The sequence below is a fragment of the Pangasianodon hypophthalmus genome, chromosome 27 (assembly GCF_027358585.1).
Source record: "Pangasianodon hypophthalmus isolate fPanHyp1 chromosome 27, fPanHyp1.pri, whole genome shotgun sequence".
NCBI classification, from domain to species: Eukaryota; Metazoa; Chordata; class Actinopteri; order Siluriformes; family Pangasiidae; genus Pangasianodon; species Pangasianodon hypophthalmus.
In genome coordinates, this window is record NC_069736.1 from 15,042,332 (window position 1) to 15,058,153 (window position 15,822).

General features: G+C 37.8%; 3 protein-coding genes and 1 long non-coding RNA gene across 8 annotated transcripts in view; 2 read left to right on the forward strand and 2 right to left on the reverse strand.

Moving 5' to 3' along the window:
- The window catches only part of arhgef12b (Rho guanine nucleotide exchange factor (GEF) 12b), a 53,643-nt gene extending 51,217 nt beyond the window's left edge, over nucleotides 1–2,426 (forward strand). For all 4 annotated transcript variants that reach the window (XM_053230273.1, XM_053230275.1, XM_053230272.1 and 1 more), the window contains 2 exons: nucleotides 783–858; nucleotides 989–2,426. In XM_053230273.1, coding sequence (XP_053086248.1) covers nucleotides 783–858; nucleotides 989–999 — 87 coding nt within the window. In that variant the 3' untranslated portion in view covers nucleotides 1,000–2,426. The remainder of the gene's footprint in view (nucleotides 1–782; nucleotides 859–988) is intronic.
- A 470-nt stretch (nucleotides 2,427–2,896) lies between these two features.
- Nucleotides 2,897–9,674, reverse strand: cenatac (centrosomal AT-AC splicing factor). 2 transcript variants are annotated; one of them, XM_026921575.3, is made up of 11 exons: nucleotides 9,489–9,674; nucleotides 6,997–7,163; nucleotides 6,789–6,887; nucleotides 6,632–6,698; nucleotides 6,477–6,539; nucleotides 6,113–6,174; nucleotides 4,501–4,630; nucleotides 4,379–4,409; nucleotides 4,206–4,301; nucleotides 3,895–4,027; nucleotides 2,897–3,809 (listed from the first exon to the last, which is right to left on the reverse strand). In XM_026921575.3, the coding sequence occupies exons 1-11, from the start codon at nucleotides 9,603–9,605 to the stop codon at nucleotides 3,704–3,706; spliced, it is 1,071 nt and encodes a 356-aa protein (XP_026777376.1). In that variant the 5' UTR covers nucleotides 9,606–9,674; the 3' UTR covers nucleotides 2,897–3,703. The 2 variants fall into 2 exon arrangements, with proteins under 2 accessions (XP_026777376.1, XP_053086251.1); XM_053230276.1 differs by lacking the exon at nucleotides 9,489–9,674 and adding an exon at nucleotides 7,911–8,359.
- A 961-nt stretch (nucleotides 9,675–10,635) lies between these two features.
- On the reverse strand, nucleotides 10,636–14,051 carry foxr1 (forkhead box R1). The gene is given in 7 exon segments (XM_026921638.3): nucleotides 10,636–10,833; nucleotides 10,936–11,168; nucleotides 11,912–12,180; nucleotides 12,719–12,948; nucleotides 13,672–13,776; nucleotides 13,851–13,989; nucleotides 13,992–14,051. Coding segments are annotated over 7 exon segments (1,050 nt in total). The 5' UTR covers nucleotides 14,037–14,051; the 3' UTR covers nucleotides 10,636–10,804.
- Nucleotides 13,902–15,786, forward strand: LOC128317580 (uncharacterized). The gene is made up of 3 exons (XR_008301083.1): nucleotides 13,902–14,025; nucleotides 15,243–15,341; nucleotides 15,379–15,786. It is a non-coding gene; the product is annotated as an uncharacterized LOC128317580 (long non-coding RNA).
- Nucleotides 15,787–15,822: the final 36 nt, after the last annotated feature.

Here is a 15,822-nt window from a genome sequence, read left to right on the forward strand (position 1 = left end):
GCTAACGACTAATGGAAATCCTTGTCTATATTTATCTAGAGCATTCATATGGTGTTATTTTAAATAATCTTGAATGAAAGCATTGATAGATTTATTTAGGATCGTATTTCCCATACTGTAAACATCCTCTGTTTTCCGGACTCTCAGTCTGACGCTGATGATTAAGCCAATAAGCAACAAGCATGCAGTGTTCAATAAGGACCATTTTAACTGCCATGGCAGGTGACAAAGTAAAGACCTTTTCCTGTATGTAGCCTGTCAACAAACATGCAAACCTACCTCATTTTACTCACCAATAACTGATTTAAATGAAACTCTAATAGCTTTTAAAGACAGGATTCCATGACCTTTTTCAAGAGTTACTATATCTTCTTCTGAAAAGCTCTTTGCATTGTGACATTCAAAAATTCATCCCACTGAACTGGCGCATGGAAGATCCTGAAGCTGGTGGCCAGAAAAGTGCAGTAAAAACTTAATTTTTTTGTAAAATAGCAGGGATATGTCATAAAATTTATTTAAATGCAAGATTATGGTGCTAGACAATGTGAGGTACAAATAAATCTATCATCTATTTATGTATGATTTTCATTACTTGTTGGATACATTAGTGTAGTAGCTCTAGTGCAAAGAGCCAAACCTCTCTGGGCTGATTGATTACAATTGATTTTTTTTGCCCGACTATTCTTGACTGGGGGAAAAAAAAAAAAAAAAGATTTAATCCTTCTAAAATTCATACTGAAGTTTGCTCACGCTACTGTCTTTTCTTTTTTTTTTTTTTTAAGGATGTAGAATCAAAATATAACCAACTATGCCAAAGGCACTCAGAGCAAGCAGCTACTGAATCAGAAGAAAACAAAGGTACTGCTTCATTCTTTAACTTGTTCACTATCCACACACACACACACACACACACACACACACACACACAGCTTAAAATATAAATCAGTAACAAGTGTCTGCCTTGCATTTTTTTCCCCCTTCTTCACAGATAAAAGCTAGTGTTTCTGGAGCTATGGTATCCTGCTGGAAGTAGAAGAGACACAGGAAGGTTGCTGTGGTCCTGCTGCTCCCTGCTCAACTCTTGTGCATCTTAGCTGCAATAACGAAGACCGAGACCCCAAACCAAACCTCACACACGCAGTACAGGAAAACCCAAGTTCTCTGGCTGACTTTCTGAGGAAAGAGCGGGGGAAATTTATGAAGACATTCCATCATCCCTAGTTGCTTCAGTTATTTATTTGGAATTACCAAGATTTGGATTGAAGCAGCTCTCTACAAAACTCACAGAGTAAAAGAGAACGATGGCAGCATGGCACCAAGGATAATCTAAATCCTGGACTTCATCTCTTCTAGTTTTCACGTGGAATCAACTTATATGTGAAATTGACAGTTTTTAAAAAATGCTCGGCTCTGACTGGAAGAAATTGAGTTTGATATCATAACCAATAAAATGATGCCAGATGTAGTTCTATAGGCCTTAGACCTCGACTGCAATCGACTTATGAAATGTCCTTCATAAGGACTAATGCTACATAAAGCCAGATGGATCATTCCTATTCTGTATGGATATGAATGTTATTACTGCCGCACACATCTGCATGAGGGCCTCATGTGGCCTGAAACTACACATCTGACCACTAAACTACAGGAAGAATATGTTACTGATTCTGAGCAAAGCAGCTCGTACTGAAGCTTCAATACACACAATCAGGGTCATCATCAGGATGTTGATTTTCATAAAGCCTATTGTTCAGGTTTCTTTCTGAAATAGCTAAAATATGAGCTTCTCTGGTTTTAAGGGTAAAATGCTGAATCCTTTTAATCTAACATTGATGCGGAGAGAAAAGCTGGAAGAGGCATCGCTCTTTACTGCTGTTACTGTGTGTAGGGGGAAAGCGAGTTGCCTGAAAATCTGAAAAGACGGGATGTTGCTGCTTTCCTGTGTCCTCATCACCAACCTGAAGCCTCTGTCTCATAACTTTAAGCTTTTTTCTCTACCACATTCTGTTGAATGACGCTACTGAAGATCTCTATGGTCCAGTCAGAAGTGACCAAGAGAAAGCAGAACTTTATCACCACAAGGCACTATATTCTTCTATTGTACAAGCCAAACTCGATTGGAAGTCTTACTGGATGGTTATAGCATGGATTTTCCTTTTATCCGGGACATGGGAATGAAGTTGTATGAAGATAGAAATGATTATGAAAGTTACTGCAAGGACTTGTTATAAAAAAAAAAAGACCCCTAAAGGTCTATAAGTGTAAAATTGTACAATTATGACCAACACTGCATCTCTTACAGAGACCTAATTCCTTTTTTTTTCTTTCTGCTTTCTACATTATATATGAGTCGTGTATTATTTTAACAGAACCTACTAAAAAACCCAAAAAAGGAAAAAAATAAATGACTACAAGGTATCCTTAAATATTAATGTAATCTGTACTTTTTATTTTGGCTAATGTTCATGAGGTATTATATTTTATTATTATTGAGCACTATTAATGATCTTTTAGCCTTCTGTGGAAAAAGATATGAATAGCTCTAATAGATTCTATTGCATAAATAAGACTGAACTGTTCAAAATGGAAAGAATTATTGCACACTGTCTCCGTTTTTTTTTTTTCACCCACTGCCGAAGAAGGCAATAAGAGTTTCTGGGTTTATTACCAAAAGGACAATATCAGAACCACTTCAGTATGCTGCAGATTTATTCAATAAACTGGAAACACAAATGGTGAATTTGATTTTTCATCCCAGTCACTGCTTTTGGCATGGTACAGCAGGTTTGGGAAACGTCACCAAATAGAATCTTTTTTTAAAAAAATGAAAATAAAAAAAAAAAATCAGCATTTAAAATCAGCATTTTCTTACTTTAACAAGTAAGAAATAAAACAACCGGATGTGCTGTTATAGGAAAATAGTCAATGACAAGGTGGTGTGACATTTTTTTTCTTTAATTAATAAAAATTCTAATTTGAAAATAATTGGAATTTTTATTGGTTAAAGAATGTCAATTTTTATGCATTAGTATACGTTTAAATGTTGCGGAACATCCTCTATCACTTATGTAAAAGCAGCTATAAATAATTGTTCCCTCACCAGCCTCTTTTTTTTTTCCTCTCGTCATGTTACGGAGAAACCAGAAAACGTAAAGCCCTCCATCCTGAAGACTTTGCTGTGGTGAAAACTTGAATGAGCAATTTTTAATTCTGATTGTTACAATGTGCTGACACTGGAGACTCCTTCCATAAATGTTTAATAAATGTCTCCTTAAAGCAAACATCACTACATCAACAATTATACATTTTTCTTGGTTAAATAACATGGCGTTAATCTGTTTATGTGGCATGTCCGTGCTGTTACTATAGAAACGATAACCTATCAGAACGAGTACATTAATATCATTTGAGAATTCAACAGCGTTGTGGTATAACTACAATCATACCACAAAGTAATCTAGATCTATGTTTCTCAATGTGAGAAAGGCAGTGCAGTTACAAACTGCATTAATATGTTACATAAATCAGGAATGTTTCTACATGTTTGCTGTGACTTGCTATGAAAAAAATCCAAACATACACAATGAACATTCCTTATTAACAGTCTGAAGTCCTGCATTCTCGCAATGGATGTAAAAACCACCTGAACTTAGTTTCGTGCTCCTCCTGACCAGGTTGCAGTGTTCCTACGAATATTTGCTGATCAGATGTCTCCATTAGTGAGATGTTTCTGCTTCTTGGCTGCCTTTCCTCCACACTCCCTCCCTCTCTTCTGCCCACTTTTAGCCTCTTCCTGCCTGAACTGATGCCTGAAAAAGCAACACCATTTGGGATTTAACCACTATCTATAGTGGTTAAACTATGAGCTGCACAGTGTCTAATCTTGGATCTCACCTGGACTGCCAGCGTCTGCCGCTGTTCCACACTCGGCCGAAAGACGGAAGCCAGTCAGCGTCGGTGTGTGAGCTGTGGTCGAAGTTGGCACCCACGCGGTTGGCTGGGAGCTTCTTGAGCTTCTGCTGCTCTTCTGTAACAGAGATTGAGGGACGTTAAAAGTGGCACAACAGAAAAGGCCAACAGGAGCTTCATTGTTCAATGGCCATGTACCCATTTTTGGTTAGATTATCCCTTTATACACCTACAAGCAAGTTTAGAAATCTGGAAACACATTTCTAGCCCAATTACTCTGAAAAAGAACTGCTTACTGTGTTTAAGAAAATCCTGCAGAGATGGACCGATGTCCTGCGAGTTACCCACACTCTGGTCCTCAGGATCCTCCAGCAGCCATGGAGGCACCGCCCCTATGACACAACATTCATACAATTTCTACACAATCATTCAACAGTCTCCGTCAACATAATTTTTGAGTTTAACTCACCCGTGTGAACGTTTCCATTGGCAGAGCAGTCCTTAAAAAGGCAACATCAAGGGTTAGAGTTTCTCAGACAAGTGTGATGAGGAATCAAATGCCAATGTCATGATGAATTCTTCAGAAGTTACCTGATAGCCAATGAAAGTAAGGCCTTGTCCTGAATCGTCCCACTGACTCTGCATGAAGGGATCATTATGGCTTGGTCCTGCCTGCTCATTCAGTACACTGTGAAAACTTCCCATCTGCTCTGAACCCATGCTATTGAGATACAAGAGTCAAATCCAGTGCAACTGAACTGTTATTCTACACCTTCCACAATATCAGTAACAAAATTCTTCGAACTACCAATTTTTATATCGTAATATACGGCATATTTGATTACAATACTAAAACTAAAAGGAATGCTTTGCCAAAAAAAAAAAATCTACACAATTTCCACATTCCTCAAAACAGCCATGATATGTTTGGTGTTCAAAGCTTGTGTCTTCAGTTTTTGCACTGGAACTAGCAGGCTAATGTCGCTAAAGGAAGACAGCCAGAAATTTGTCCAGAAATTCTAGAAAGTCTTCAAATGACCCTGTTAATCTTTTTTTGATAAATGAGTTTTTGTAATATATTTTTACAAGTGGAATTATACTGCATCATCCATGTTTCAAACAACTTCAAACTTTTTTGGGTGTGGCTTAACAAGACTTGTAATATGTCACTAGTGTTAACTGTGTCTGTTGAGAATTCATACACCCCAGCTGCTTGTCTTGTGTGTAATAATAATAATAATAATAATAATAATAAATTGAAATGAAGACAACATCGAAACCAAGATGGCCGCCCCATAATGATATAGTGTTTGGCTACACAGTGAGGTTTTGTTCTTAAGGAGTAAAACACTTGGAGGTGCAGTTATGGGAAAATAATCAGCGATGTGGTGGTATGATGAGGCCTGACACAAAACAGGCCAAAAGTTTGTGGACACCTGACCATCACACCCATATGTGCTTTTTGAAAATCTCATTCCAGATTTATTCCCCCTTTGCTGTTATAACCACCTCCACTCTTCCGGGAAGGCTTTCTACCAGATTTTGGAGCATGGCTCTGGAGATTTGTGTTCATTCAGCCACAAGAGCATTATTGAGGTCAGACACTGATGTCAGGCGAGGAAGCCTGGCATGTAGTCTGCATTCCAGTTCAATCCAAAGGTGTTCAGGGGGGTTGAGGTCAGGGCTCTGTGCAGGTCTTTGATTTCAAACTTGGCAAACCATGTCTTCATGGAGCTCGCTTTGTGCACAGGGGTGTTGTTATGTTTGAACAGGTTTGGGCCTCTTAGCTCCAGTGAAGGGAAATTGTAATGTTACACAATACAAAAACATTCTATACAATTGTGTTTCCAACTTTGTGGCAACAATTTAAAGAAGGCCCACATATGGCTGTGATGGTCTGGTGTCTGCATATGTTTGGCCATATAGTGTACATACATTTTACATTCTGCAGCTTGGGTTGTGCCACTGGGAGACTCAATATACTTGGAGGAGAGCGCTAACTTTCCTTTTTACACAAGATCATTATGGGCTAGAAGGGCTAGTACAGAGTAGGGATTGTCAATTACAGCTACTCTAGCTCCAGCGCAGAAACATCAGACACCAAATGTCTTGGCTGATGGACTGCATTTGGTGTAAATCTAGTAAGACAGCCAGGTTAGATTTTTTTCACCAGTGTGTAAGAACACAGGTCTGGATCTCTTACCAGGTCGTCTGCTGGATGTTCTGCTGCTCCTGTTCAGCAGACTGCTGCAGTTCTGGATCAGGCTGGGTTTGATTCAGGAAATGTCAACAGTAACAACCCACACTCATCATACATGATAACGCATCACATTTTTACAAAAGCCTAGAAAACACCTAGAAGAGGATGATTCCAATCAAGGTCTTTCCCCCATGACACATCTCAGTTGCATTGTGTAGTATATCTGAAAGTGCTATAAACTGAATTAAATAGATGCACTCACAATATCCACTAGCATGTTTCATGAAAATCTTTCAAATATATACGACACACTGCCAGCTCTTCCACTGAGTTATGGATACTGTTGCTTCATTCCTGGAACACAAACCTCTATTAGAGCCTGAAGAACCTCCAGCCTGTGTTGCTCCTGCGACCGGATTAAAGCCGCTTGCTAGACGTAACAAAAGAAACATCAAAATTAGAAATCGTATCTGTAACTGTAAAAGACAACAAGCGATGAGACGTGTTGCCTAGAAAATATACTTGTTTAATAAGTGTGTCCTCTTTCTCCTCATATTGTTCGAGAGCTTTGGCAACTTCTTCCTTGAATCTGAAGAAAAAAAAAAAAAATCTTAATAAACACTTAGTAACAAAACAAAAAAGAAAATAAAATGACAGGGTAAGTATTTATCTGTTCTACCTGTCAGTCTCCTGCTCAGTGATGATAAACTTCTCTTTGTGTTTATGGTCTGCTTTGTTCTTCCACCAGAAGGCGTTTGTGTTTTTGCGATGCTCTTGACTGAAACAGAACAGCAGTACACACACACACACACACACACACACACATATACACAGAGTGAACTTACTGTAGTCATCCATCAGGCTATTCAGAGTGTGTGAAGTCTTACGTGCTCATGTGCTCCAGCAGTCCTCCGTAAAGCACAGCGACTCTGCCGTCAGTCACGTGTTTCTGCACCTCCACTTCGCAGCAGTAACACCAAAACTTAGTTTCATGCTGTGAGGCATCGAATTTCTCCACCTGTGGACATTTGAGGGTTCTCCGTGCTTCTTTCACCTGCGTCCAGTGATGGAGAAATAGATGAAATAAAACATTTTTAGTTTTTCTTTGAAAATACTAAATCAGTATAGGATTGTTTCAGCTGGAAACAGAACAGATCAGATTTTGATTTGACACATCATCTGATCAGAGCATCTCTATTTTTGGTCAGTGCAGATCACAGACTGATATTTGCACAGCAGAAACTCATTATGTCAGGTTACGGGACTCTTTATCTTCATTGCGTAAATGTATCGGTGGAGCTGTTTAGAAAACATCAAATCTGTTTCATTCAAACTGATTCAAACCAAAGCCAATATCACAATATAATATCATGATAAATTATGTTTCAGTGAGATATCATGATATTATTTTAAGAATTCACAAACAGATTTGAAGCAGATTTGGTGTAAAAATTTTGTACTGAATCTTTAATTAAAGAAAGTAAAAATAAAAATTCAGTTAAAAAAAATGTATTCAAAAATTTCTTAAGGAAATAAATATCATGAAACGTTTTTATTTTTTTTTATTTTTTAAATGCAACCCTACTGTTTTGCCTCAAGTTTCTTAGCAAACCAATATATTGTGATACATATAGTGTAAGATAGGCAAGAATTGACCTTGATACTAAATCAGAATATTATCATAAATGAATAAAAATGGAATCTGTGCATCAAAAAAAAAAATAAAATAAAATTTAAAAAAAAATTTAGCTAGATATTACACCATGTGAGAGCGTTCAGGGGAAGAAATATATATACTCACCATCCACTTTATTAGGAACACCTGTATACCTGCACAGTCATGCAGTTATCCAATCAGCCAGACATGTGGCAACAGCACAATGTATAAAATCATGCAAGATACAGGTCAAGAGCTTCAGTTAATATTTGCATCAAACATCAGAATGAGAAAAAAGGGTCATCTGTGTGACTCTGACTGTAGCACGGTTGTTGGTCTCCATAGTTTACACAGAATGGTGTGAAAAACAAACGACACTGAGTGAGCGACAGTTCTGTTTGTGGAAACGCCTAGTTGATAAGAGAGATCAGAGGAAAATGGCAAGATTGATTCGAGCTGCCAGGAAGCATATAGTAACTCAAATAATCACTCTTTACAACAGAGCAGAAAAGCACCTCAGCATTCACAAAACATCGACTGAGGTGGATGAGCTACAACAACAGAAGACCACTATGAGGTTCCACTCCTGTCAGCCAAGAACAGGAATCTGAGGCTTTCATGGGCACAGACTCACCCAAACTGTTGAAGATTAGGGGAAAAAAAAAAAAAAAAAAAAAATCACCTGGTCTTTTTTCTAATCCTCAACTGTTCAGTTTGGGTGAATTCATGCCCATGACACCCTCAGATTCCTGTTCTTGGCTGACAGGAGTGGAACCTGATGTGGTCTTCTGCTGCTGTAGCTCATCCACCTCAAGGTTTGATGTGTTATGCGTTCCGAGATGCTTTTCTGCTCACCACATTTGTAGAGTGATTATTTGAATGACTACTTCCTGTCAGCTCAACCCAGTCTGGACATTCTCCTCTGATCTCTCTCATCAACAAGGTGATTCAGCCTGCAGATCCTCCACTCACACGATGTTTTTTGTTTGTTTGTTTGTTGTACCATTCTGTGTAAACTCTAGAGACTGTTGTGTGTGAAAATCCCAGGAGATCAGATTTCAAATACTCAAACCAGCTCCTCTGGTACCAACAATGATGCCATGGTTAAAGTCACTGAGCTCACACTTTTTCTTCATTCTGATGTTTGATGTGAACATTAACTGAAGCTCTTGACCTGTATCTTCATGATTTTATACACTGTGCTGCTGCCACATGATTGGTTGATTAGATAACTGCATGAACGTGCAGGTGTACAGGTGTTCCTAATAAAGTGGATATACACTAAAAATGTTTTGGGGATATTTTTCTTTTCTTTTCAATTTAAAATCAAACATCCTGCCTAAACAATTTACAATTTTATTATACAAATCCAAGGAAACGAAGTTTAATAGGAATTTTAAAATATATTAGTATAATACATAATATATAAAATATAGTATAATATAAAATATATACTTAACTTAATTCAAAATATTTTTAAACAACACATGATTAACGAGCTTGTGTATTATTCACGTCTGAAAGTAACGCTCAATGGAGCAGTTCCAAATGTCTCCTTACTCCCTACACAAGTGCGCTACATCCTACATATACATTAACGATAAACATTTTTTCCACTACCTATCTAGTGCACTTATCTATAACATAACGTGCTATTTGGAACGCAGCCGTTAGAATAACTAGCGCATTAGCTTTGACATATTGTTTGCTAACCTAGCTTACCTTATCTAGGAATTTAACCAGAACTACTTTTAGTTTGCTCTGGTGGCTTTTCCCGTAGATGTGTCCTTTTCCTGAGAAATCCGTTTGTTTGCATATGGCACAATAAAACGCCCCCATTTTAAAGCCTCAGTCGTTTCTCGTGTTAGCAAACACCATCGTTAGCGTCTGTGAAAGTATTTATAGAAGGAAGGTGCGTAACAGTATCATTAGCGCCCTCTAGTGGCCCGGATGAATGCGCAAACTTCAATAACAGTTCAATACTGCCACCTGCTGGATTCTCACTAAACTGCAGCCAGTATAAAACTGAAATTTACATTAAACCCATTGTGGAATTTAAAAGTGAATTTAAAAAATTAAAAATTTAATTGTTTTTATTATTATTATTATTATTATTATTATTATTATTATTATTATTAGGTGAGATGACTGTCACTAACAACAATGTTTTATCTCCTCTGTGTAATAATCTTTTTAAATTTATTTATTTACAGTGTAATAGTTGTATATAATATCCACAAACCAGATGCACAGCAAAATTACTGTTATCACACCAGTGTTGTTTATTTTCCAACAACAGCTCGTCTGAATTGTTTTATTCCTCTCATACCACAGCAAATTGCCAACACTGATTTTTTTTTTTTAATTAAAAGGTCATGTCCATACTTTTTATCTGTTTAGTGTTACATTTAACGTTGGAATGTCTGCAAAACAAGTTAGTTCCTGTTCTCACTCTATAAACAGCCACTCCCTCAACAGCCTCCACCCCCTCCACCCCCCATCCCACTTTAACCACACATCTCTTTTTCCCATGGATGAAAATGTACAGTTACAGCTTTACCTCTGACTTTTACAAAGCACTACCACTGAAGACTCCTTACACAAACATTCTATAATATTCTCCTCACAGAAAACTGCAACCATATTGACAATTACACATTTTTTTATTATTCATTTAAGTGGAGCATCCATTATACAATTTTCTCTATGGCTACGGTTATTACTTCTTAGCAGAGTGTGCAAGGATCTTACATAATTAAGCTTCAACACTCTTTGCCATAAGCTTATATAAATTTAAATCTCCATCATTAAATCTTCTGACCCTGCAAGCAGCAGGTGAGTATTAAACAATATCATTCACACCAATGAATGCAGATAATAGTATATTTATTTTCCAAAAAGAAAAAAAAATTATATAAAGCATAAATGTAACACAGCAAGTCAGAAAAATTAAACACACAAAGAAAAGTAGTGTAGTGCGTACAATGATCACAAACAAATGTGGTCTTCTTTTTAATCCTTCAGGCTCCTGAGCCAGATTACAACTCAAACAGCGCTTGAATCATATCTGTAAAGGAGGAGAAAAAAGAAAAAAAAAAAAAAAAGGACACCCAGAATCAAGATGAGATTCAAAGCACATGCCACCTGAATGCCAGCACGAGTATCTAACCTGGGTAGTTCATGCTCCTCTTCAGCATTCTGAATGAGTCTGCTGTGAGCGTGTGGATTTCATTCCTCAGTCTTCTCCGACCATCCAGTGTCAGGTGCCACAGGCAGGACTTCCTCTTTCCGTCACCGGTCACCTGCTGCGGCGTCTTTCTGAAGCTGTTGCTGAAACACAGGTTGTGGCGGATGGTGTTTTTCCAGCCTTCGGGCGCCGTTAGGAAGAAAGGGAAGTGCTCCCTGGACAGATGATTAACAGGATGTCCAAAAGATTCAGTGTTGAACGTTGCCATAAATAAAGATCAAAAATGTGTTCCATAAAGTGCAACTGTATACAAGGATGCACTGATCTTATCAGTATCTGTATCAGGGCAAACCCTGGCATTCAAGGAACAGTATATATGAGTAAATATTTTAATATGAAAATATTTTTATGTTGTTGCTAGCATATAATACCATTTAACAAGAGAAAAAAAATTCAATTATGTCAAACACAAGTCAAGGTCTGGTCTTGCTGGTAGCTACTTTTGGGGGGATAAAAAGCACCATTTTCCAGTTAAATATTAATGAGAAATCCAACACAGAATTAGTGGAGATGTTGATGCGAGAGCTGGACTCAAAGTTCCACAATGCCATGCTGCTATACAATGTAGTTGATTCCTGTCAGTTTATTAGCATCAGTTCAGTCTGTTAATAGTATTATTTCAAAAATGAATAGAGAAATGGGATTGCTCAGAACTACATTATTTAGACCACCAGCCCAAACTTTTGCAGAACTTTACTGAAGAGCAATTGTGTTGGATTTGGTCAAAAAATCTCAAATTGCTTTGAGTGGTCAACAGATTGCTTACAAGCTTCTAAACATTACATGCCTCAGCTATATGAAGGTGTCAAATAAGGAAGGAAAGAAAAATAAACAAAAACAAAGATCACCCTCTTGCTAAAACTGCGTTTCTCAGGACACTCCATACGCCTTTGCTCACCTGGTAAAGTTGTAGATCTGCTGGACGTTCAGACTGCCGGAGCGGCTGCTGCTCAGTGCCATGGCAATGAGGATGCAGTAATTGACGGGCGGCCGAGGCCAGGCACCGCTCTTCAGGTTGCGGCTGTCCTGCAGTACTCTCTGCAGCCTCCTGCTCTGAGCTAGGCCCAGCCTGTGTGACGATGGCTCCTTGGGGGCTCGACCCCTCCGGGTACCTTTCACCTTATGACGGATTGCCACGTCCTCCGAGGACGCGTCATCATCTGTGAGCTTGAATGACAGAGGAGTGTTTTGGGAGAAATGTCAAGGTTGCAGAATTCTTGTAGCAACGTGTACAACGTGATTATCCAGTTTACTTCTGAGGAAAAGGAACTGGGCTAGGCAAGTGTTCCGGGTCATTTTGTGGTCATTTGGTACAGTTGTAGAAGTCATAACACACTATTATTCAATTTATTATTAAAGTTCCTAATGTTATTAGCCTTTGACCGGTCACTTAAATTGAATCAGTTTAATCCAAACCTGAATAACTCAATAAACAAGTCGACATGTCAGCGTGGACCTAATGTGTTCTCTTGGTGGAAATTTCAGGAATAAAAAGCTCCATGTCTGCAATAAATAGTCAATATTATTGTACAATTAATTATTGTATTTTATGTTATTGTAATGTATTAAAAATTTAATTAATTTAAGTCAAAGAGATCCCTGGCTGCAAAAAAGTTTGAGAACCACTGGTCTAAGGAAATGGTCTACATCTCTACGCAAGAGAGAAACCTGCCAAGTACAAGCTTTGATGCTATTAAGGTCTCACCTGATATTCACTCGAGAGAGATGCGTCATGCAGTGATTCATCCAGACCGGTTTCATCAGACAACGGCAGCAGGTGCAGGTTTTGTCCAGGCACAGCCAGGGCAGGACCTGACGCAGATCTGTCTATTGTTAGTTTTGGAAGAGATGGCTTTTTGTCTCTAACAGGGTATTTGATGGGGCAGGCCAGACAGGGGTTCACCATCAACCACAAATTTGGCTGTATTACAGATTCTGGAAGATAAAGGAGTAAAGGCATAACATAAGAGGATTTCAACAGACAACAGTGGGTGTGTCTACAGGGCACAACAGTATTATGGAGTCATTTCATCTTAATATTGCTGTCCACATGGACTGACTGCAGAATAATCTGATTGTTCAAGTTCTCGTACACATTATATACAGGACAGGAATTATTGGTGCCATTAAATTAAATTTGAACCAGTAAATTTGTTTCTATTCATCACCTCATATTTATACCAGACTGAAAACAGGAAGCTGTGATGACTGTGTTCCTCAATATTTGGTTGACATTTTCTATGAGGAGATGTTTATGTAACATTTATGGAAGGAGTCTCCAGTGTCAGAGCTTTGTAACAGTAAGTTTACTGCCATGGGAAAAAAAAACAGGCATGTTGTGCTTTTTCACTTTCTCAGTAACATGACTTTTTTGTCTAATTAACTTCAAGCAAAAATAAAATAGGAGAGGCTATGAGGAAACCCTGATTATAACTTCAGTAATTTAAGTGATAACAGGAACTACCTTGGTTTGTGTTGTGATTATTTTCCTACAACAGCACACCCCCAACCTATAGGTAAACATACCAAAATACCAGTAACCAGTAAAAGAGACCAGCTATTGTTTGCACGACTTTGCTTCAGCAGGATTTTCTTTTAGCATCTTCATGTAGCCTGAACAGTGCTTTTAATAAGGAGTGTTATGCTAATTTACCACACCTTCACAATTAGCAGGGCTTAGCTGATGCAGCTCTTCAGGTAAAGTTCTTCTTGAGATTCTGGCATAATGCCACTGCGCCAAATACTGCTCATTCCTCATTTCATCTGTGGAAAATGTTCATGAATTAAAAACATCCTAACTATTTTTTTTACTTTGATATTAATCGCGTATTTTATACCCTGAGAGAACTGGTCTGTCGTCGTGGTCAGGTTAATCTCCTCATTCATGTCCCAGTCGTGAAGCCCAGTCGTCAAATGGAGGTCTAGAAATTTCTCGCTAGCTCGTAGCTTGAGAAACATCTTTCTTTCTCTCTTTCTTTCTTTTTTTTCTTGACTGTGTTGACTTCATCGAAGGTAAGAAACATCGTCTGTCGTATATGAAAGCAAACATGTTCAGTGTGTTCACACCAGGTGTCTGCAATTACCGCCATTTAATGAGAAACGAGATGTTGCTAATAGGCTTCTGCTAGGATGAGGAGAAAATTCTGCTAGCTAGTTAGCTACTTTTATTGAATCAGAAAAGAGTCTGAAAAGACAGGATATGTAGAAAGAAGGCAGAACTGATAAATAAAATGTATAAATGTTTGCATCTTGGTAAAATACATTTTGAAGGCTGAAAGGCTGCAACTGGTAAATGTATCCAGATAATGTTCTGGGTTTTAAGTGTGAAAGTTTTATTCATTAAAAACTGATAAGGCAAACACATAATTTTGATTTTGACAAAATCTACTTCAACAACAATCTCTAAATAATTAACATCTTTTCATTACAGAGGATACAAAATAATTAAATTAGTTGCAGAGGGAGGTTTCTATTTAAACATTTCATTTCTCTAATGCAGATGGAATTTTAAGGATTGTTTATCCTGCCATTTCTCTTTATATGTTCAGAAATTTGCTTCTGTAGAACTTTCAGATATTAAATAGTATGTAACTAAATTATATCAAGGATCACCCATTGTCTATTCCTATTCCTAATATGCTAATATGATCTTTGAAATGTAACTGTGTGCTAATATGATCTTTGAAATGCAGCTTGTATAGTATTGAATATATTTTTTTGTTATCCTTCACTTGTCTATTTGTGTATTTTATCTTATGTCAAAAATCAAGCTATTAATGTTGGAATACTGGGTGTCCCAAAAGCCCCAAAGTCTCCATACATAGGGGAAATTAACACTTTTTAGCAAAATGTCCTTCCAGAATTTATCAGGTTTAGTTTACATAGATAGATAGCCTTTAAGCCTTTAGTTTACATAGATAGATAGCCTTTAAGAATGCCGGGAAGCTGTTGGGATGGACTTTAACAGGAAACATGGCAAGCACGTCACACACGACACTGTTGGAAAACTTATTAACAAATTCAAAAAGAGTGGAAGTGTTACGGGCCGACTGAGAAGTGTACGTCCACTGATGAAGGCACAACCGACGTTGTGCTGTCATACTTAGTCCCCTATGTATGGAGACTTTTGGGACACCCTGTAATTATAGTTCAACACTCTCAGTTTAAAACATTTTGTATTTAGTAATAGAGTCTAGCCTGCATTTTAAGTGTTGGAGCTTACTTTTCAGGTTCTTGTGCAAAACATCTCCCATACATCATTTGAAGTCATGCGCAGCTTTATTCTATGCATCATACCTTGGATGTGTTTCACTATTTAACTGACAGCAGTGTCTAGAAAAAAAATTGCATGATTAAAATGGGCAGATGAGCTCAAAAATCATCCTGGTCTTTATTTTTGTGACCATTGTGTGTGTATGTTGCCCTGTGATGGACACGGGTCCCATCACGCCCAGTGTTCCAGAGCCACCGTTACCCTGACCAGGATAAAGCACTTACTGAATATGGATGGATGAATGAATGAGCTGCGCCTGGAGGAGACCATCGGCTGGATTTTCAAAAGCAGTATCTAATAAGACATAAACACACCTGAATATTTTAGCATATTTCAATATTTTTTATTAAGTATGAATGCAGTTATTCTACCAATTACAACAGTACTTACAAGAAAACAACACATTACTGAGACAGAATTTTGAAAGAAATTAGAAGTTCTGAAATAATCAAGGAAAAACTGTCAGTGCTTTTGTCATGTTGTGATTAAAGAAGACGATAAACCTGTTAAAACTAAAGATCTTGTGAAATTACTTA